Here is a 15,392-nt window from a genome sequence, read left to right on the forward strand (position 1 = left end):
TGCTTTTTTGAAACTTAATTTATTGTTGTATCATACACATTTACATCCAGTGTAGTGAGAAGAATCTGTGCACAGACATTTTTAATGTGGTACTAAATTGCAATGGCAGGCATGTAGGAAACAGCTTTTAGGACAAGTCCAAGGTTCACTACCATTTTCAACAACAACTTGTTTCATGTGTTACTTTTACAAGGGGACAAAGACCATCCCCGCACCACCTCACCAACAAACAACAACCAAACCAGGTATTGGTATAGTATATACAGAGATGACTTTTGTCCAGTAAGCAAAAGCTGTGCCACTCCGATAAATTGTTGTATGAAGGTTTGTGTGTGTGTTTGTATTATCAGTACTGTTGAGTGTTTTGTGTTTAATATGTGAATTCAGGTTAACATGATGTTTAGCATTCACAGCCAGCCATTGAGGTGTACCCTGAAAAACCATGTGATTATGTTTGCTTTGAATAATTTCACTCATGTGGAGTAAATACTACTGTACCAGACTGACAACTCTGGGTTTAAGAGGTGAAAGTATAGTACGGTTCAAAGATTTCAGTAGCACTTCAGTTTCATGACATATAAAGCCTTCAACGTGCACATATAAGCATTGTAACACCTGGCATGAACTTTCATCTGTACCCATCTGCAATTTCCCTAATTGACATAAACAATGTTCACTGTGCGACAACAGTACGATCCCGTACAAGTCAGACTACAATATGAGTGCTAATAAATGCTTATACCAGCTGCACAGAGAGACTTTACGTCGTCATTATGATTGCCTCACTTATACGTTTCTAAACTGAAGTGTAACTGAGATTTGTGACCCCACACCTCCTCGAAGTGCCTCATGTCAGTTGACAGCAGGGTGATTACAGTGGCTGATGGTTACCGTGGTGATGGGGACGTGCAGACAACCCAAGATGTACAGATTTGATTATGTTGAGTGAGTAATTACGGTAACATTAGACAGCAATTCGTTACATGTCATTGTTTTCATTATAGCTTTGCACAAGATAATGGACTTTTTGGGATGTTACAAAGCAGCTGCTCTTTCATTAGTCAAAAGTCCTCAATTTGTCCCTCATCCAAAAACAAGTAGTAGGACCTGAGTATGATCTCTTAGAGGAAACGGGTTTAATAGAAACAATGCAGCAAATCAACGTCCTCTATCACACTCTTCTACCATCGCTCTCGCTGTTCTTCTCTCACAATATGACTGTAAAATTCAAATACTGAGCTGGAAGAATGGCAATCCCACCCCAATGTTTTTTCTCCCTGACACCATCCAGTGCAACTTTGAATACTCCATTGAGCTCCTGTCTCACTCAGAGTGCGGTTATCGTACATTAGCAAAAATCAGGGTAGGGGTCGAAGATTAAAATCGGAGAGAAATGTTTTTGAATAACATTTTGCTGGCAGGCTCTCTCTCAAGCCACTGTGGTGCCTATATACAAACCAGTAATGACACATCTGAGTTGAGAATGGACAAGGGCTTCTTGCTTAGCTTCCTTCTCCTTCATTGCCCCTCTTTTCCACTCCAGCCTCCACCACCTTCTTGCCTGTGTTCAGTCCTCCTGGGACCCAGAGTCAGAGTGTGGGATGCCCCCAGAGCTGTTGCCATGGGCCCGGCCCATCATCTCCTGGCCCCACTCGCGGTGGCTGGACTCCTGGAGGCCCCGGCCAGTGGTCTCAATGGGCAGAGCACATGAGGCGATGGCAGCCAGCATGCAACAGATGCTATACACTGACAGAGTCAGGTACACAGAAGACTCCAACATCACCTGCAGGAAAGAGAGGAGGAATGCAGTGTTAGTGTCTCTCTGTGAAGACTTGACTGTCTTTCAGTACACATTAAGTGCAAAGCAAATATACCTTATATTGGTTGTGGTAACTTTTACATTTTTTTTTACCTGTGCAACAAAGGGTGTGATGAGGGCTCCCACTCTGGCCATTCCACTACTAGTGCCCAGACCTAACGCTCTGGTTGCTGTTGGATAAACCTATGGAGTCAGGAGAACACCATAGGAATACATCACTCATAAACATTCAGGACAGACACTTCAAGTGGTTTACGCAAAGGGGAATGTCCATTTTACGCCGTATTTGCATTTACAGTATGGTTTAGTTTGTACCATATTGACGCTTATTAGAAACCAATGGGGAAGAAGAGTATGGAGCAAAGAACTAGTCCTTCGTTTAGTTACAAATCGATCAAAGAAATACAACTGAACAGAAAGCTGACGTCTGAAATGTAGTATAATCTTGAAGCCATAAATAACCTCAAGACATAGTTATACAATAACAGAGGAAGAGGCAGAGCTACAGTGTTTGTTCTGGTTATAAATCAAAGTCGTGTTTGTCCACCTCCGTCTACCTGTAATCAAGGCCAAGTCACTTCAGCTTTGTTTTTAGAGTACGAGCTGACGTTCTATAGAGTCAATAATGTAGCCATAGGGTTCCATGGCCGATCAACTCACCTCAGGGGTGTAGACATAAGCAGCCTGGAAACCTCCTGCAATGAAGGCCCTGGCGATGAATATCAATACTGTCAACCAGGTCCTGGAGCAGAGACAACAACACTGTTAATAACAACAACAACACTGTTAACAACAACACGGGTAATAACAACAACACCGTTAACAACACTGTTTATAACAATAACAGCACCGTTAACAGCAACACTGTTAATAACAACAACAACACTTAACAACAACACTGGTAATAACAACAACACTGTTAACAACAACACTGTTAATAACAACAGCACCGTTAAATGCAACACAGTTACTGTGTTGTCAGTTGTGGATCCACCACAGTGTGATGTTTGCCATGTTAAATTTGAGAGTAGTACATTACTAATACTAGTAGTAATAATGCCGTAATGGATGGTCTTACCTCCCTACACAAGCGTAGAGTGGAACAAGGCAGAGAGAGAAGACAAAGAAGCACAGTGCCATGGTCTTCCTCCTTCCCAGCCGATCGATGGCCCACAGAGTCACCAGTAGGCCTGCCCAACATTAATACATCAACCAATCTATTCAGATATTTTTATCGATCAGAACAATTTACAACCTACTTTACTTCACAGTACACTGCTCCCCATACAGCAATTATTGTGTTTAGCAATATACTGACTGAGTTGAGGTTGAAGAAGTATACCTGGGAATTCAGACAGGGTGGTCCACAGCAGATCCTTGTAGTCGTCTGAGGTCAGGTATTTACACTCCAGGCTACACCTGGGCTCCCTCTTACTACCTTTTGACTCTAGAGGGAGACATAACACAAGAAACACGTGATGCACCAGTTATCACTACAGACATACAGAATCACAACTCCTGAAATGGCCTTGAGACTTGCACTAGGTGTACAAAACATTAGATACAATTGCTCTGGCCATGACATAGACTGGCCAGGTGAATCCAAGTGAAAGCTATGATCCGTTATTGATCAGTGTAGATGAAGGGGAGGAGACAGGTTAAAGAATGAATGTTAAGCCTTGAGACAATTAAGACATGGATTGTGCCATTCAGAGAGTGAATGGGCAAGCCAAAATATTTAAGTGCTTTTGAACGTGGTATGGTAGTAGGTGCCAGGTGCACCGGTTTGAGTGTGTCAAGAACTGCAACGCTGATGGGTTTTTCAAACTCAACAGTTTCCCGTGTGTATCAAGAATCGTCCACCACCCAAAGGACATCCAGAAAACTTGAGAACTGTGGAAAGCATTGGAGTCAATATGGGCCAGCATTCCTGTGGCACCCTTTCTGCACCTTGTAAAGTCCATACCTTGATGAATTGAGGCTGTTCTGAGAGCAAACGTCATGCAACTCAATATTAGGAAGGTGTTCCTAATGTTTTGTACACTCAGTGTATATGCTAACGTGACCTGAGGTCAACGGGAGCTATTCTTGGTTAAAGCATGACACAAACATCCTGTTTTTAGTTGTCAAGATGACATGTTAATTGTATGTTGGAAATTACCTTGGCCTGTGTTGTTCTCCCATTACACTAAGAATGAACTGATTAATAAGATTGTTTGGCCTCAGCAGGTTAATGCTGTCCTTGAGAGTGTTTGCGTGAGTGTTACTGATGATGTCAGAGGAGAGGAGCAGTGACTCACCCCCACAGGCGCCCCCCTCCTGGAAGAGCTCAGTGGTGAGCAGGACCAGGCCATAGTAGGCAAATGCATTAGAGAACCTGAGACAGATAAAACACAGTACTCAGTCAATATAAGGATTCCCATAAGGAAACTGGGTTAATTAAAGATGCAACTCTTATGAAGACATTTAATCAAAGTATGTAACAGAGCAGTATTGGTTATGTTTTAGTAATGTAGGAAAGTTGAAATTAGTCATCAGATGGGATTTACTAACTTTTAATTACCTGTAATTAAAAATGAGGAAATTCAAAGTTTTTCTTTGTTAAAAGGGATATTTACCAAATAAACCACAACAGAATTGTGGTCCAGCGAAAATGTGGTGAGAAAAGATCCTGGATCTTCCCACGGTCCTCCTGATTGAAAAACAGAAAAGCAACATGACAGACATATAACTGAAGCAAAACAAACTACAACCATTTTAGTACACTCTATTTTCATTACATGTGACCTGCCCTGTCTGGAACTGCGAGGAGTAACAGCGTAGCCATGACAAAGACCGAAGCCGGCGGGAGTACCGTTGAGGACAATGGTGTCTCTCTATCATTGGGGAAGGATCTTTTAAACGAAACAAAAAGAGTTCTACAAACAATTGTTTCAACAACAAGAAAATAGATTCAAGTATTTTGTCCAAATACTGGTGGATTCAACTAATAAAAGAATGGACAACCTGACCAGAGAGGTCCAGGACCTGAAGAACAGTTTGCAGTTCTCCCAGGGTCAGCTCAATGAATTGAAACAGGAGAACGGCAAGATGAGAGAGGACATAAGTTCTGTGTGTGAATCCATGATAACAAGGACAATCAAGGCAGAATAACATGGTTGTGGACGGAATTGCAGAATCTCCACATGAGACCTGGACCGAGCCTGAGGAGAAAGTGAGGGAAATGATCAATGAGAAATTGAATTTGGACCACAGGAAGATTGAGGTGGAGAGCGCCCAATGGACTGGAAAACCCACCACCGGCCCAGGTGACAGGCCCAGGCCAATAGTGGTCGAGTTCCTGAGGTTCAAGGACAAAGTAGCTGTTCTGGAAAGAGCCAAGAACTTGAGAGGAACGTGTATCTTCCTCAACAAGGACTATTCTGAAGCTGTGCGCCAGAAGAGGAAAGAACTTATCCCAGCCATGAAAGCTGCCAGAGCGCGTGGAGACATTGCTTACATCTGTTATGACAGATGTCCACCCTCCTTTCTAAAAGCCTGGAAGGGATGAGAGAGCCAAGCCAATGGGTTCGTATGTTCAACCCCACAGCACACACAGACACTTAAACACTTAAATGTGTATATTTTTATTTTGTTTGTTCTTTTCCATATTATGTCTCTCTCTGATAAGTTACTCAGTAATGGGCTGAAAATAGCCCATATTAATATATGTAGCCTTAGAAATAAAGTTCATGAAATCAGTAACTTGCTAATATCAGATAACATTAATATATTAGCCATTTCTGAGACTCACTTAGATAATTCATTTGATACAGCAGTAGCAATACAGGGATATAACATCTATAGAAGAGACAGAAATGCTTATGGGGGAAGTGTTGCTGTATATATTCAGAGCCATATCCCTGTAATGCTTAGAGAAGATCTTACAGTGGGGCAAAAAAGTATTTAGTCAGCCACCAATTGTGCAAGTTCTCCCACTTAAAAAGATGAGAGAGGCCTGTAATTTTCATCATAGGTACACTTCAACTATGACAGACAAAATTTGAAAAAAAATCCAGAAAATCACATTGTAGGATTTTTCCTGAATTTATTTGCAAATTATTTTGGAAAATAAGTATTTGGTCACCTACAAACAAGCAAGATTTCTGGCTCTCACAGACCTATAACTTGTTCTTTAAGAGGCTCCTCTGTCCTCCACTCATTACCTGTATTAATGGCACATGTTTGAACTTGTTATCAGTATAAAAGACACCTGTCCACAACCTCAAACAGTCACACTCCAAACTCCACTATGGCCAAGACCAAAGAGCTGTCAAAGGAGACCAGAAACAGAATTGTAGACCTGCACCAGGCTGGGAAGACTGAATCTGCAATAGGTAAGCAGCTTGGTTTGAAGAAATCAACTGTGGGAGCAATTATTAGGAAATGGAAGACATGCAAGACCACTGATAATCTCCCTCGATCTGGGGCTCCACGCAAGATCTCACCCCGTGGGGTCAAAATGATCACAAGAACGGTGAGCAAAAATCCCAGAACCACACGGGGGGACCTAGTGAATGACCTGCAGAGCTGGGACCAAAGTAACAAAGCCTACCATCAGTAGCACACCACGCCGCCAGGGACTCAAATCCTGCAGTGCCAGACGTGTCCCCCTGCTTAAGCCAGTACATGTCCAGGCCCATCTGAAGTTTGCTAGAGAGCATTTGGATGATCCAGAAGAAGATTGGGAGAATGTCATATGGTCAGATGAAACCAAAATATAACTTTTTGGTAAAAACTCAACTCGTCGTGTTTGGAGGACAAAGAATGCTGAGTTGCATCCAAAGAACACCATACCTATTGAAGCATTGGGGTGGAAACATCATGCTTTGGGGCTGTTTTTCTGGGCCAAAATACCAGCAACAGTGTGTGAAAACCTTGTGAAGACTTACAGAAAACGTTTGACCTCTGTCATTGCCAACAAAGGGTATATAACAAAGTATTGAGATAAACTTTTGTTATTGACCAAATACTTATTTTCCACCATAATTTGCAAATAAATTCATTAAAAATCCTACAATGTGATTTTCTGGATTTTTTTTCTCATTTTGTCTGTCATAGTTGAAGTGTAGCTATGATGAAGATTTACAGGCCTCTCTTATTTTTTTAAAAGGGAGAACTTGCACAATTGTTGGCTGACTAAATACTTTTTTTCCCCCACTGTATGTCAAGTGTTATTGAAGTGTTGTGGTTGCAGGTTCACTTGGCACATCTAAAGCCTTTTATTTTGGGGTGTTGCTAGGCCACCAAGTGCTAACAGTCAATATCTAAATAATATGTGTGAAATGCTTGATAGTGTATGTGATGTAAACAGAGAAGTCTACTTTCTTGGGGACCTGAATATTGACTGGTTCTCATCAATCTGTCCACTCAAGTGGAAGCTTCTCACTGTAACCAGTGCCTGTAATCTGGTTCAGGTAATTAATCAACATACCAGGGTGTTTACAAACACTACAGGAACAAGATCATCCACATGTATCAATCACATTTTTCTCATACTATTGAACTTTGTTCTAAATCTGTATCCATACCCATTGGATGCAGTGATCACAATATAGTGGCTATATCCAGGAAAGACAAAGTTCCAAAAGCTGGGCCTAAAGCGGGACAGGGCAGGCTATACCTGTCTTGCAGCCACAAGTTTTCCAAGGGGCATGGGGGCTCCGTTCTCCTTGGCGATGCGCTTCAGGGTGTTCAGCGCTTTCTCCTGGTTCCCTGTCAACACATCATAGCGGGCACTCTCTGGCAGCCACTGTTTCCAAAACCAAAGGGTCAGTCGTTCAATAGTGTAAAAAAACAGAACTCAAGTGAATTGGTAGTAGCTGTTACTGTCATACTCACAAAAGAGAGGATAGCAAAGATGAAGAGCGGAATGGTAGAGAGGCCAAGCAGCCAGCGCCAGCCCAGAGTGGGCATCACCACGATAGCCAGCAGTACCTCAAACACAGTGCCCAGCGCCCAGAATATCTGCAGGGGCACAGCAATAGGTACAGGAGACGGTTGGCATGATGAGTTCCCTGGCACAGTGAAGCAGCTTCATTGATCCAGCGAAGAGTGGAGACCTATCCTGCTCCTGAGGGGCCACAAACCTGGCATCAAGAGGATCACTCACAAACAAGTGGATCAATGTGCACCACACCAACCTGCTAATGTCTCAAATCAATTGAGGACTTGACAGAGTTGAAAGTGAACCTCACAGGACAGCAGAGTTAGAAGGGTAGTGGAAAGGAATTGGGTTGGACAAGCTACAGACAGAAGGTAGAACTACATACAGAATATAGGATAGTTAAGGGTAAGCCATACCTCTATCAGCAAGATGCAGGTGGCTCTGGACCTCATGGGGAGAAACTCTGCATACAGTGTCACCCTGAAGGGAGAAGGACATGTGACTATTATGCCACTTCTAGAATAAGATGTTTTATTTTTTATTTAGTCACATGCACAGTTGTAGTTGCAGTGTACAGTGAAATTCTTAAGCTCCGAGCTCCAGCAGTGCAGGTGTGAATGAAACAATAAAATATATATGTATATATTTGTTTACAACTGTGACAATGAGAAATATGAATGTCCCTAACGGGGAGCAGCCAGGGTTATGTTATCTACCCAGTTATAAATGGCCTACTTATAACTGGGTAAATAACATAACCCAATCCTTTACTTTGAACTACTAAAGTATATACTGTAGCTATTGCTATAATGCCAGAGAGAAGGGACACGTACGACTGTGGTGCTCCTCCGATGCCAAAGCCCACCAGGGCACGGAGGAAGAGTATCCAGCCATAGACGGGGGCAAAGGCGCTCAGGACACCATAGAACATGGTCCACGCCACACTCATCTTCAGACCCTGTGTACACACAGACATACACACCCACATCCACAGCTGTGAGCTCTGACACTGACAACAAAATGCCCCAACTATCTCTACCACGCATCACACTGTTATGGATCTCCCCATTCCCCATCTCTTCCCAATACATTGATATAAAACTGATGTCTCACGAAAGCCTGTAAAACAAATAACTGTTGTGAAATTATTAATCAATATGGCTGTGTCTGTCCTGTTGTGAAATTATTAATCAATATGGCTGTGTCTGTCCTGTTGTGAAATTATTCATCAATATAGCTGTGTCGGTCCTGTTGTGAAATTATTCATCAATATAGCTGTGTCTGTTCTGTTGTGAAAGTCATAACCTCTCCCATAATAAACCCAGTCGTTGAACTTACTGTTTTTCTGCCATACTTGTCGGATATGTTCCCCCAAATGGAAGAGCTGATCATCATTCCAATGAACACCGCCTGGATAAAAGAAACAGAGGGACTAGTTATCACTATATATAGAGGCTTTATCTGTAATGAAAAGTGACAAGTGACACTGTAAGACTGCATTAACATCAACAGGTACTGCTATTAAACTCATCACTACAATTACTAGTCCATCCAATCACCACCAGCTTCTCAACAACTACCGTTAGTCCACTAATCTAGTCATCATTTAGTATTACTTGTAGTCAGTGTAAGAATGTGTCAGGCATTACCGAGGTGAGTAGCGCCACCCACAGACTTGGCAGCCTCCATTCACAGTGCAGCTGTGGAGCTAGGATGCTCAGAATCATCATCTCCATAGCATCAGCCATCTGAAAAACAACAGCCATAAGGACCAGTGCGGAAGGAAACAATGAAGGCACAGTGAATTTTGCTCATATACAGTACATTAAATCCACATGCACATGTTTGTAATACAGAACATACACAACATGTTATGAAACTGTTATGTTTTCCTCTCTGACCAGACTAGCCCTGTCTAATGCTTCTCACCCAGGACAGACCAGTGAGGATGGAGAGTTTCCACTGGAACTTCCCAAAGCCAATGGCCTCCACAGCATCCTCCACCATGAAAGTGTCTGTGGAGAACAACTCAAGTAAGAAATCACATAAAATACAGATGACGACTTGCAAGTATGGATTACAAGTTATTAAAATAAATGTGTCCAAAATGAGTAACTGTAGTCAATCTCATAATAGATAAAGCCACTTATAAAAGCCCAGTGGTCCCCAGGCAGGGAGGGGATAGGTGGAAGTAGAGAGTGGGAAGGTGGTCCATGCATATGGGAGTTGTTATGAGTTTGGTTGGGAAACTGAGAGTGGAGGCTGAGGAGGGACCCAGTCATACCATCAGTTGGATTAGCAAACTCCCGAGGTACTGGTGCACCATCCTGAAGTGCCACAGACTCCATATAAGCCTGCCTCCCATCGATCTGGACCTCCTGCTCTCTGCCCCCGCCGTCATCCTCAGAGCGTGTGCTATCACCCGTGCGACGGAACTTGACCACGCTGCAAGAGAGAAAGCCAGGAAGATCAACTTTGATCAGTTGCCAGTCTACCGTAAGGAAACAGAGCTGAATGAAGCGAGAATGAGAGGCTGTTGCCTAGGTGATAGAAGCTGTTCCTATGTACTCTGTGCTTTGTGACTGGGGGTGAAATCCATCAGTGGGTGAGATGTGACGGGGAAACGGAGGGAAGTTACGCACTGATGTTCACAACTGAGAAACTTGTGTGACTCCTAAAAATTGTGTGAAGATGGCAAATAGATTGGATTTTAGGAAAAATATGAATTCTCAAATTAAGATAATACTTAAAACACCTGTATGTTATCTGTACGTGGAGTTTATAAACTCCTCATTTTGTAAAATAACAGATTGCTGATAGAGGGTGGAACATTGTAAAAGGAACATTGAGGCAGACCTTTATTTTTTTAACCTTTATTTAACCAGGCAAGTCAATTAAGAACAAATTATTATTTACAATGACGGTCTGGCAAGAGGAAAAGACAGTGAATGTGTATGTGTGCGTGCAGGAATGTGAAATAACACAACATGCTTCCTTACATAAGGCAATGCAAACAAGTGACATCGGGTGACAACTAGAAACAACTACATGTCTCAACAACCTGTTCATCTATTTGTCCTTTGTACTCCTCCAGGGACAACAGGTTCTGGAGTTTCAGTTTGGCTTGGAGGGAATTCCAAGACCAAGGAGTTGAGTAATGAAATGACCTCTTTCCATGCTCAGTTCAAATTTTTGGAACTGCTAGCATAAAACAAGATTGAGATCTGAGCTTGCATGTGCTTTCATTTCAAGCTAGAAGAGAGGATAGATCAAATGGCCTTTCTCCTAAAATGGCCTTATAAATAAGAATGTACCCGTGTTTGAGCCTGCATGTTGCTGGTGATGTCCACCTGACAGCACTGTAGAGATCACAATGTTGAGTTAGACGTCTCTGATTGGTTTCAAAATAAAGGGCTGCATGATTCACAGAGTCAAAAGTCCAGTGTAGAGCTTGAGGAGTGCAGATACATAGTATCAACATTGTTCAACACAGAGAGAAAAGTACAACGAATCCACCATTTTCTGGGGGCAAAGGAAAAACAAGCTTTGTGACGGTAATAAAACCGAATATGCAGCTTATGTTTCTTGACAAGGTTCTCTATATGGGTGGTGAAGCTCAAATTTGTACGTTTTGACTTGCTCTACAGAATGTCCTTTCAAAGTAGTAATTACATGGTTTTCAGAGTGTTCAGTATTGGAAAATATCATGCATTTTGTCTTAGAAGAATTAAGAACAAACTTCAAATCGTACAGATTCTGTTCAATAATGTTAAAAGCTGTTTGAGATCTTTCAAAGGCCAAAGTCAAACTGCTGCCACTTGAATAGAGAACAGTGTCATCCGCATAAAAATCTACATCAGCTGTTTCAATATGTCTCCCAATGTTGTTGCTATAGATAATAAACAACAGGGGACCAAAAATATTTCCTTGAGGCACATCCGAGCACAACTCTACGGTGTATGACTTACAGCCATCTGCCTTAACACACTGGGTTTGAAGTGACCAGTAGTTCACAAACCACTCCTGAGCATGACCAGTGAACTCAATGCACTTCAAACTCTACACTAAGACAGTATGGTCCACAGTGTCAAGCGCCTTTGACAAGTCTATGACTACAGATATACAATGTAGCTTCTTATCCAGAGCACAGTGAATATCATTAAAAACCTTAAATGTTGACTAGGGACTCCAATACCTTTGCCAGAACAGACAATTTAGATCTGTGATTAAAGTTATTCAGTAGAGTCGGATCACCTTTCAAAAGAGGTAGGACAAATGCTGATTTCCACAATTTGGGGATTTCATTACAATTATGTCTGCAGCTAATTGTAGTAGACAGGCACCTAAAGCATCAGGGCCAAGGGACTTTTTGACATCAATTGCTTTCAGGCCTGTATGCACCTCTGAGACAGAGAAGGGTGAGAAGGAGAACCAGTGATGTCTTAATCACTGTAATTACTACACAGATTTGCCAAGGGCAGAATAAATACAGCTGGTGGCCCAGTGAGGAGCCTAGAAATCAACATGCCTTGTTTCCTGTACTTCAGTTTCTTTCAGTTCTGTACAGAACAATCCCACATTTATCCCATATATAGATTTGGAGAATGGAAAATGGACAGATCCTGTAAACCTTTGTGTTGGTGGCTTGACACTTTCTGCAGTAACGTTTCAATGTGGCCTTATTGCCTCAAAATTCCTCTCCTTCAACATAATAGCTTTAAGATATACCGTATGTATCCTGTTAGGAAATATTATTTGGGGGTTCACGCTGGGGAGAAAGGCAGTTCTGAGCATTAGAACTCAAGGTTTGCAGCCACAGTCACTTATTACACAATTTCAGTTCTTAGTTAGATAGTTTCCAGGCCTACTTATGCTTCTATTTTATTACACATTAAAAAGGAGAGTCTCAATAGGAACTTTGTTGGAAATTGATAGTGACAGCCATGTGTGGACATCTCTATTTGACTAGCTAAACTAAAAGCTTTACCTAAACTCACTGTACCTTCAGTGAAAAGCATGTTAATCTTTTTAACAATAAACATGAATTAACATAATAGATTATCATCCACAAGAGATGACATTGTAGTATGGATATTCTAAATCGTAATCATAATTGTTGCTACTAAATATTGAGTAATAGGCAGCCCCTATACAGTAATTGGTAGGCTAAATGCGTGGCTATTGCCGAGCAGAAATATCAGGGGAATTTGTTCATTTTAATTTTAGATTTGATACATGTTGTGTAAAATATTATATGTTATCCAATCCATACTAACAAACTGGTGCAACTCATGGATGATCAAAATAAAGACATGACCAATGATGTTGTCACAGTAGTAGCTTCATATACAAATCAAATCAAATCAAATTTTATTTGTCACATACACATGGTTAGCAGATGTTAATGCGAGTGTAGCGAAATGCTGGTGCTTCTAGTTCCGACAATGCAGTAATAACCAACAAGTAATCTAGCTAACAATTCCAAAACTACTACCTTATAGACACAAGTGTAAGGGGATAAAGAATATGTACATAAAGATATATGAATGAGTGATGGTACAGAGTGGCATAGGCAAGATACAGTAGATGGTATTGAGTGCAGTATATACATATGAGATGAGTATGTAAACAAAGTGGCAATGATGTGAATGAACCATTTTACAAATATGCACACTGTCACTACCAGTAAAAAATACCTTGAGATACAAGGGAAAAATAGATACAAATACTAGGCGACCTTGTTGTAGCACCCATATGAGGAGTTGGTTTATGGTTACTGTTTACCGGTCATTGATGCTTTCAAACAAAACGCACCGTCAGTTCCTCGACATGCCACATTGTATTCGCGTAGAGTGGCGTATTGCACTGTGGCTATCTCAACAGAGGAATGCAGTGTTGCACATAATGTTGTCAAGAGATCATTCTGTCAACCAACAGCTGCGAATCAAACGATCACGAAAATGTGTGCTAAGAAAGGCTGTGTCTGTTGGGTCGGTTTAGCAAATTAGCCCAGCCACGATCAAATTAGAAATTAAGTATATTTTTTATATATATACATATATATTGTTGAGTATACTCACGGGAGTTGTCTTAACTGGAACAAATCATCTTCCATTTTGGTGATGTTTATTGGGTTCCACAGTGAAGTGTTTCATTGCCGTTACATTGTTATCATAGCGAGACGAGATTTCAGCACCACGGGCTTGCGGAGAGCGACCCGTCCTTGTTCTCAGCCGAGAGCCAATGAGGAGCGGGATATTCACAATTTCAGCTTCCAGTGTCGTTGTCACAGTAGTGTTCCAGTCAGAGAGGACGGGTGCATGCCTCTGCCCTGGCGTTGCTGACACATACCGGATCTTACAACGCCTGGTTAGGTATTTTACGTATCAGCTAACCACATCATATGTTATAGCAATCTGTCAGTCGATGACACAGTCGAGACGTGACACGCAACCATTGGTTTATGCATGCAACGTCTGAGCAGGGGAACGCGACCGGTGTGTTCACTGCATGGTGCAACACAACTGATGTCTTAGTCTGTTTGATCGCAAATTAAGGTATTTCAAACTGATTGAAGAAAGACACAGAGTAATCACAACGAAGACCACGTTACTGCATAGGCTGTTGTGAGAAAATGCCAGAACCGCTGCCAGTGCAAGGATTTACTATGGGGATTCGATCATTTTTTCATAGTTTAAGAATCAATGAACATCTATTGACCCTCAGAACTAGTCTAAACCTTTCTCTAATTAAGATGCAGATCTCTAGTACTCTACAAGCTCAGCTACTTCTGCTTAATCCTGAGTCAAAGTGCAAATAACATTAGACAGATCTTTGTCTGTAGAATGACCTTTATTCGCCATGTATATTTAAACATACCCATAATTTGCCTTAGTGAGAAGGTGCTGCCAGCAATAGACAACAAACAGAATACAGACGCATGTCCACATAGACATCATAAAGAATAGACAATAAACATAAAACCTTGGAGTATAGGCTGATTACAGAGGGAATATATACTTTACAGAGAGGCTATATCTATATCAGCAGAGGAATGTGTGTGTGTATTGGGGGGGCTGTCACAAACACACACCGCTGTAGTGAGAGGACAATGACACCCTCTCTGTCTTTCAAACCAATACACACACAGAAAATCTCTCTGTGTGTCACACAAATTCTTATTTACAACAACAGCCTACCCCAGCCAAACCCGGACACCCAATCATGGCCAGATGTGATTCAACCTGGATTCAAACCAGGGACTGTAGTGACACCTCTTACACTGAGATGCAGTGCCTTAGACCTTTGTGCCACTCGGGAGCCCTATAACTCTCTGTATTTGTCTGTCTGTCTGTCTCTCTCTCACACACACACACACACACACACACACACACACACACACACATATGCAGAGAGAAAATAAGAAGGGACATTGTCACAGGTCTGTGATAGGCCATAGGCTGCAAGCTTTTTGATCCCTTCACAATGATTATGAAATCAATCCTAACATTTTTTTTATGCTAGTCAGGTTTGTAATTAAGATGTTATTTGGAACATTTCTGTGGGTAAAATATAATGCTTTTTAGCATGTGACAACCTGTATAATACGCTTAAGTCACGCAGGCTCCATTTTGAAATGAAAGCGAG

The 15,392-nt window shown here is 41.6% G+C and overlaps 1 protein-coding gene across 1 annotated transcript; it reads right to left on the minus strand.

Moving 5' to 3' along the window:
- Positions 1-3: 3 nt before the first annotated feature.
- svopa (SV2 related protein a) lies at positions 4-14,038 on the minus strand. Its single transcript, XM_021621688.2, has 16 exons — positions 13,826-14,038; positions 10,030-10,190; positions 9,675-9,760; positions 9,395-9,493; positions 9,084-9,155; positions 8,579-8,703; positions 8,162-8,225; positions 7,700-7,825; positions 7,482-7,610; positions 4,438-4,511; positions 4,120-4,196; positions 3,162-3,266; positions 2,898-3,009; positions 2,480-2,561; positions 1,913-2,002; positions 4-1,783 (listed from the first exon to the last, which is right to left on the minus strand). Exons 1-16 carry the CDS (start codon positions 13,858-13,860, stop codon positions 1,568-1,570), a joined length of 1,653 nt encoding a protein of 550 aa, XP_021477363.1. The 5' UTR covers positions 13,861-14,038; the 3' UTR covers positions 4-1,567.
- Positions 14,039-15,392: the final 1,354 nt, after the last annotated feature.

This window comes from Oncorhynchus mykiss, chromosome 11 (genome assembly GCF_013265735.2).
Source record: "Oncorhynchus mykiss isolate Arlee chromosome 11, USDA_OmykA_1.1, whole genome shotgun sequence".
Lineage (NCBI taxonomy): Eukaryota > Metazoa > Chordata > Actinopteri > Salmoniformes > Salmonidae > Oncorhynchus > Oncorhynchus mykiss.

Excerpts from the sequence above, each read along its gene's own strand:
- svopa (XM_021621688.2), bottom strand. The coding sequence starts at position 13,860 with ATGGAAGATGATTTGTTCCAGTTAAGACAACTCCC. Across the intron at positions 9,494-9,674 it reads TCCTCACTGGTCTGTCCTGG|ATGGCTGATGCTATGGAGAT; the intron begins GTGAGAAGCATT and ends GTTGTTTTTCAG. Across the intron at positions 8,226-8,578 it reads ATCGGAGGAGCACCACAGTC|GGTGACACTGTATGCAGAGT; the intron begins GTACGTGTCCCT and ends TTCTCCCTTCAG.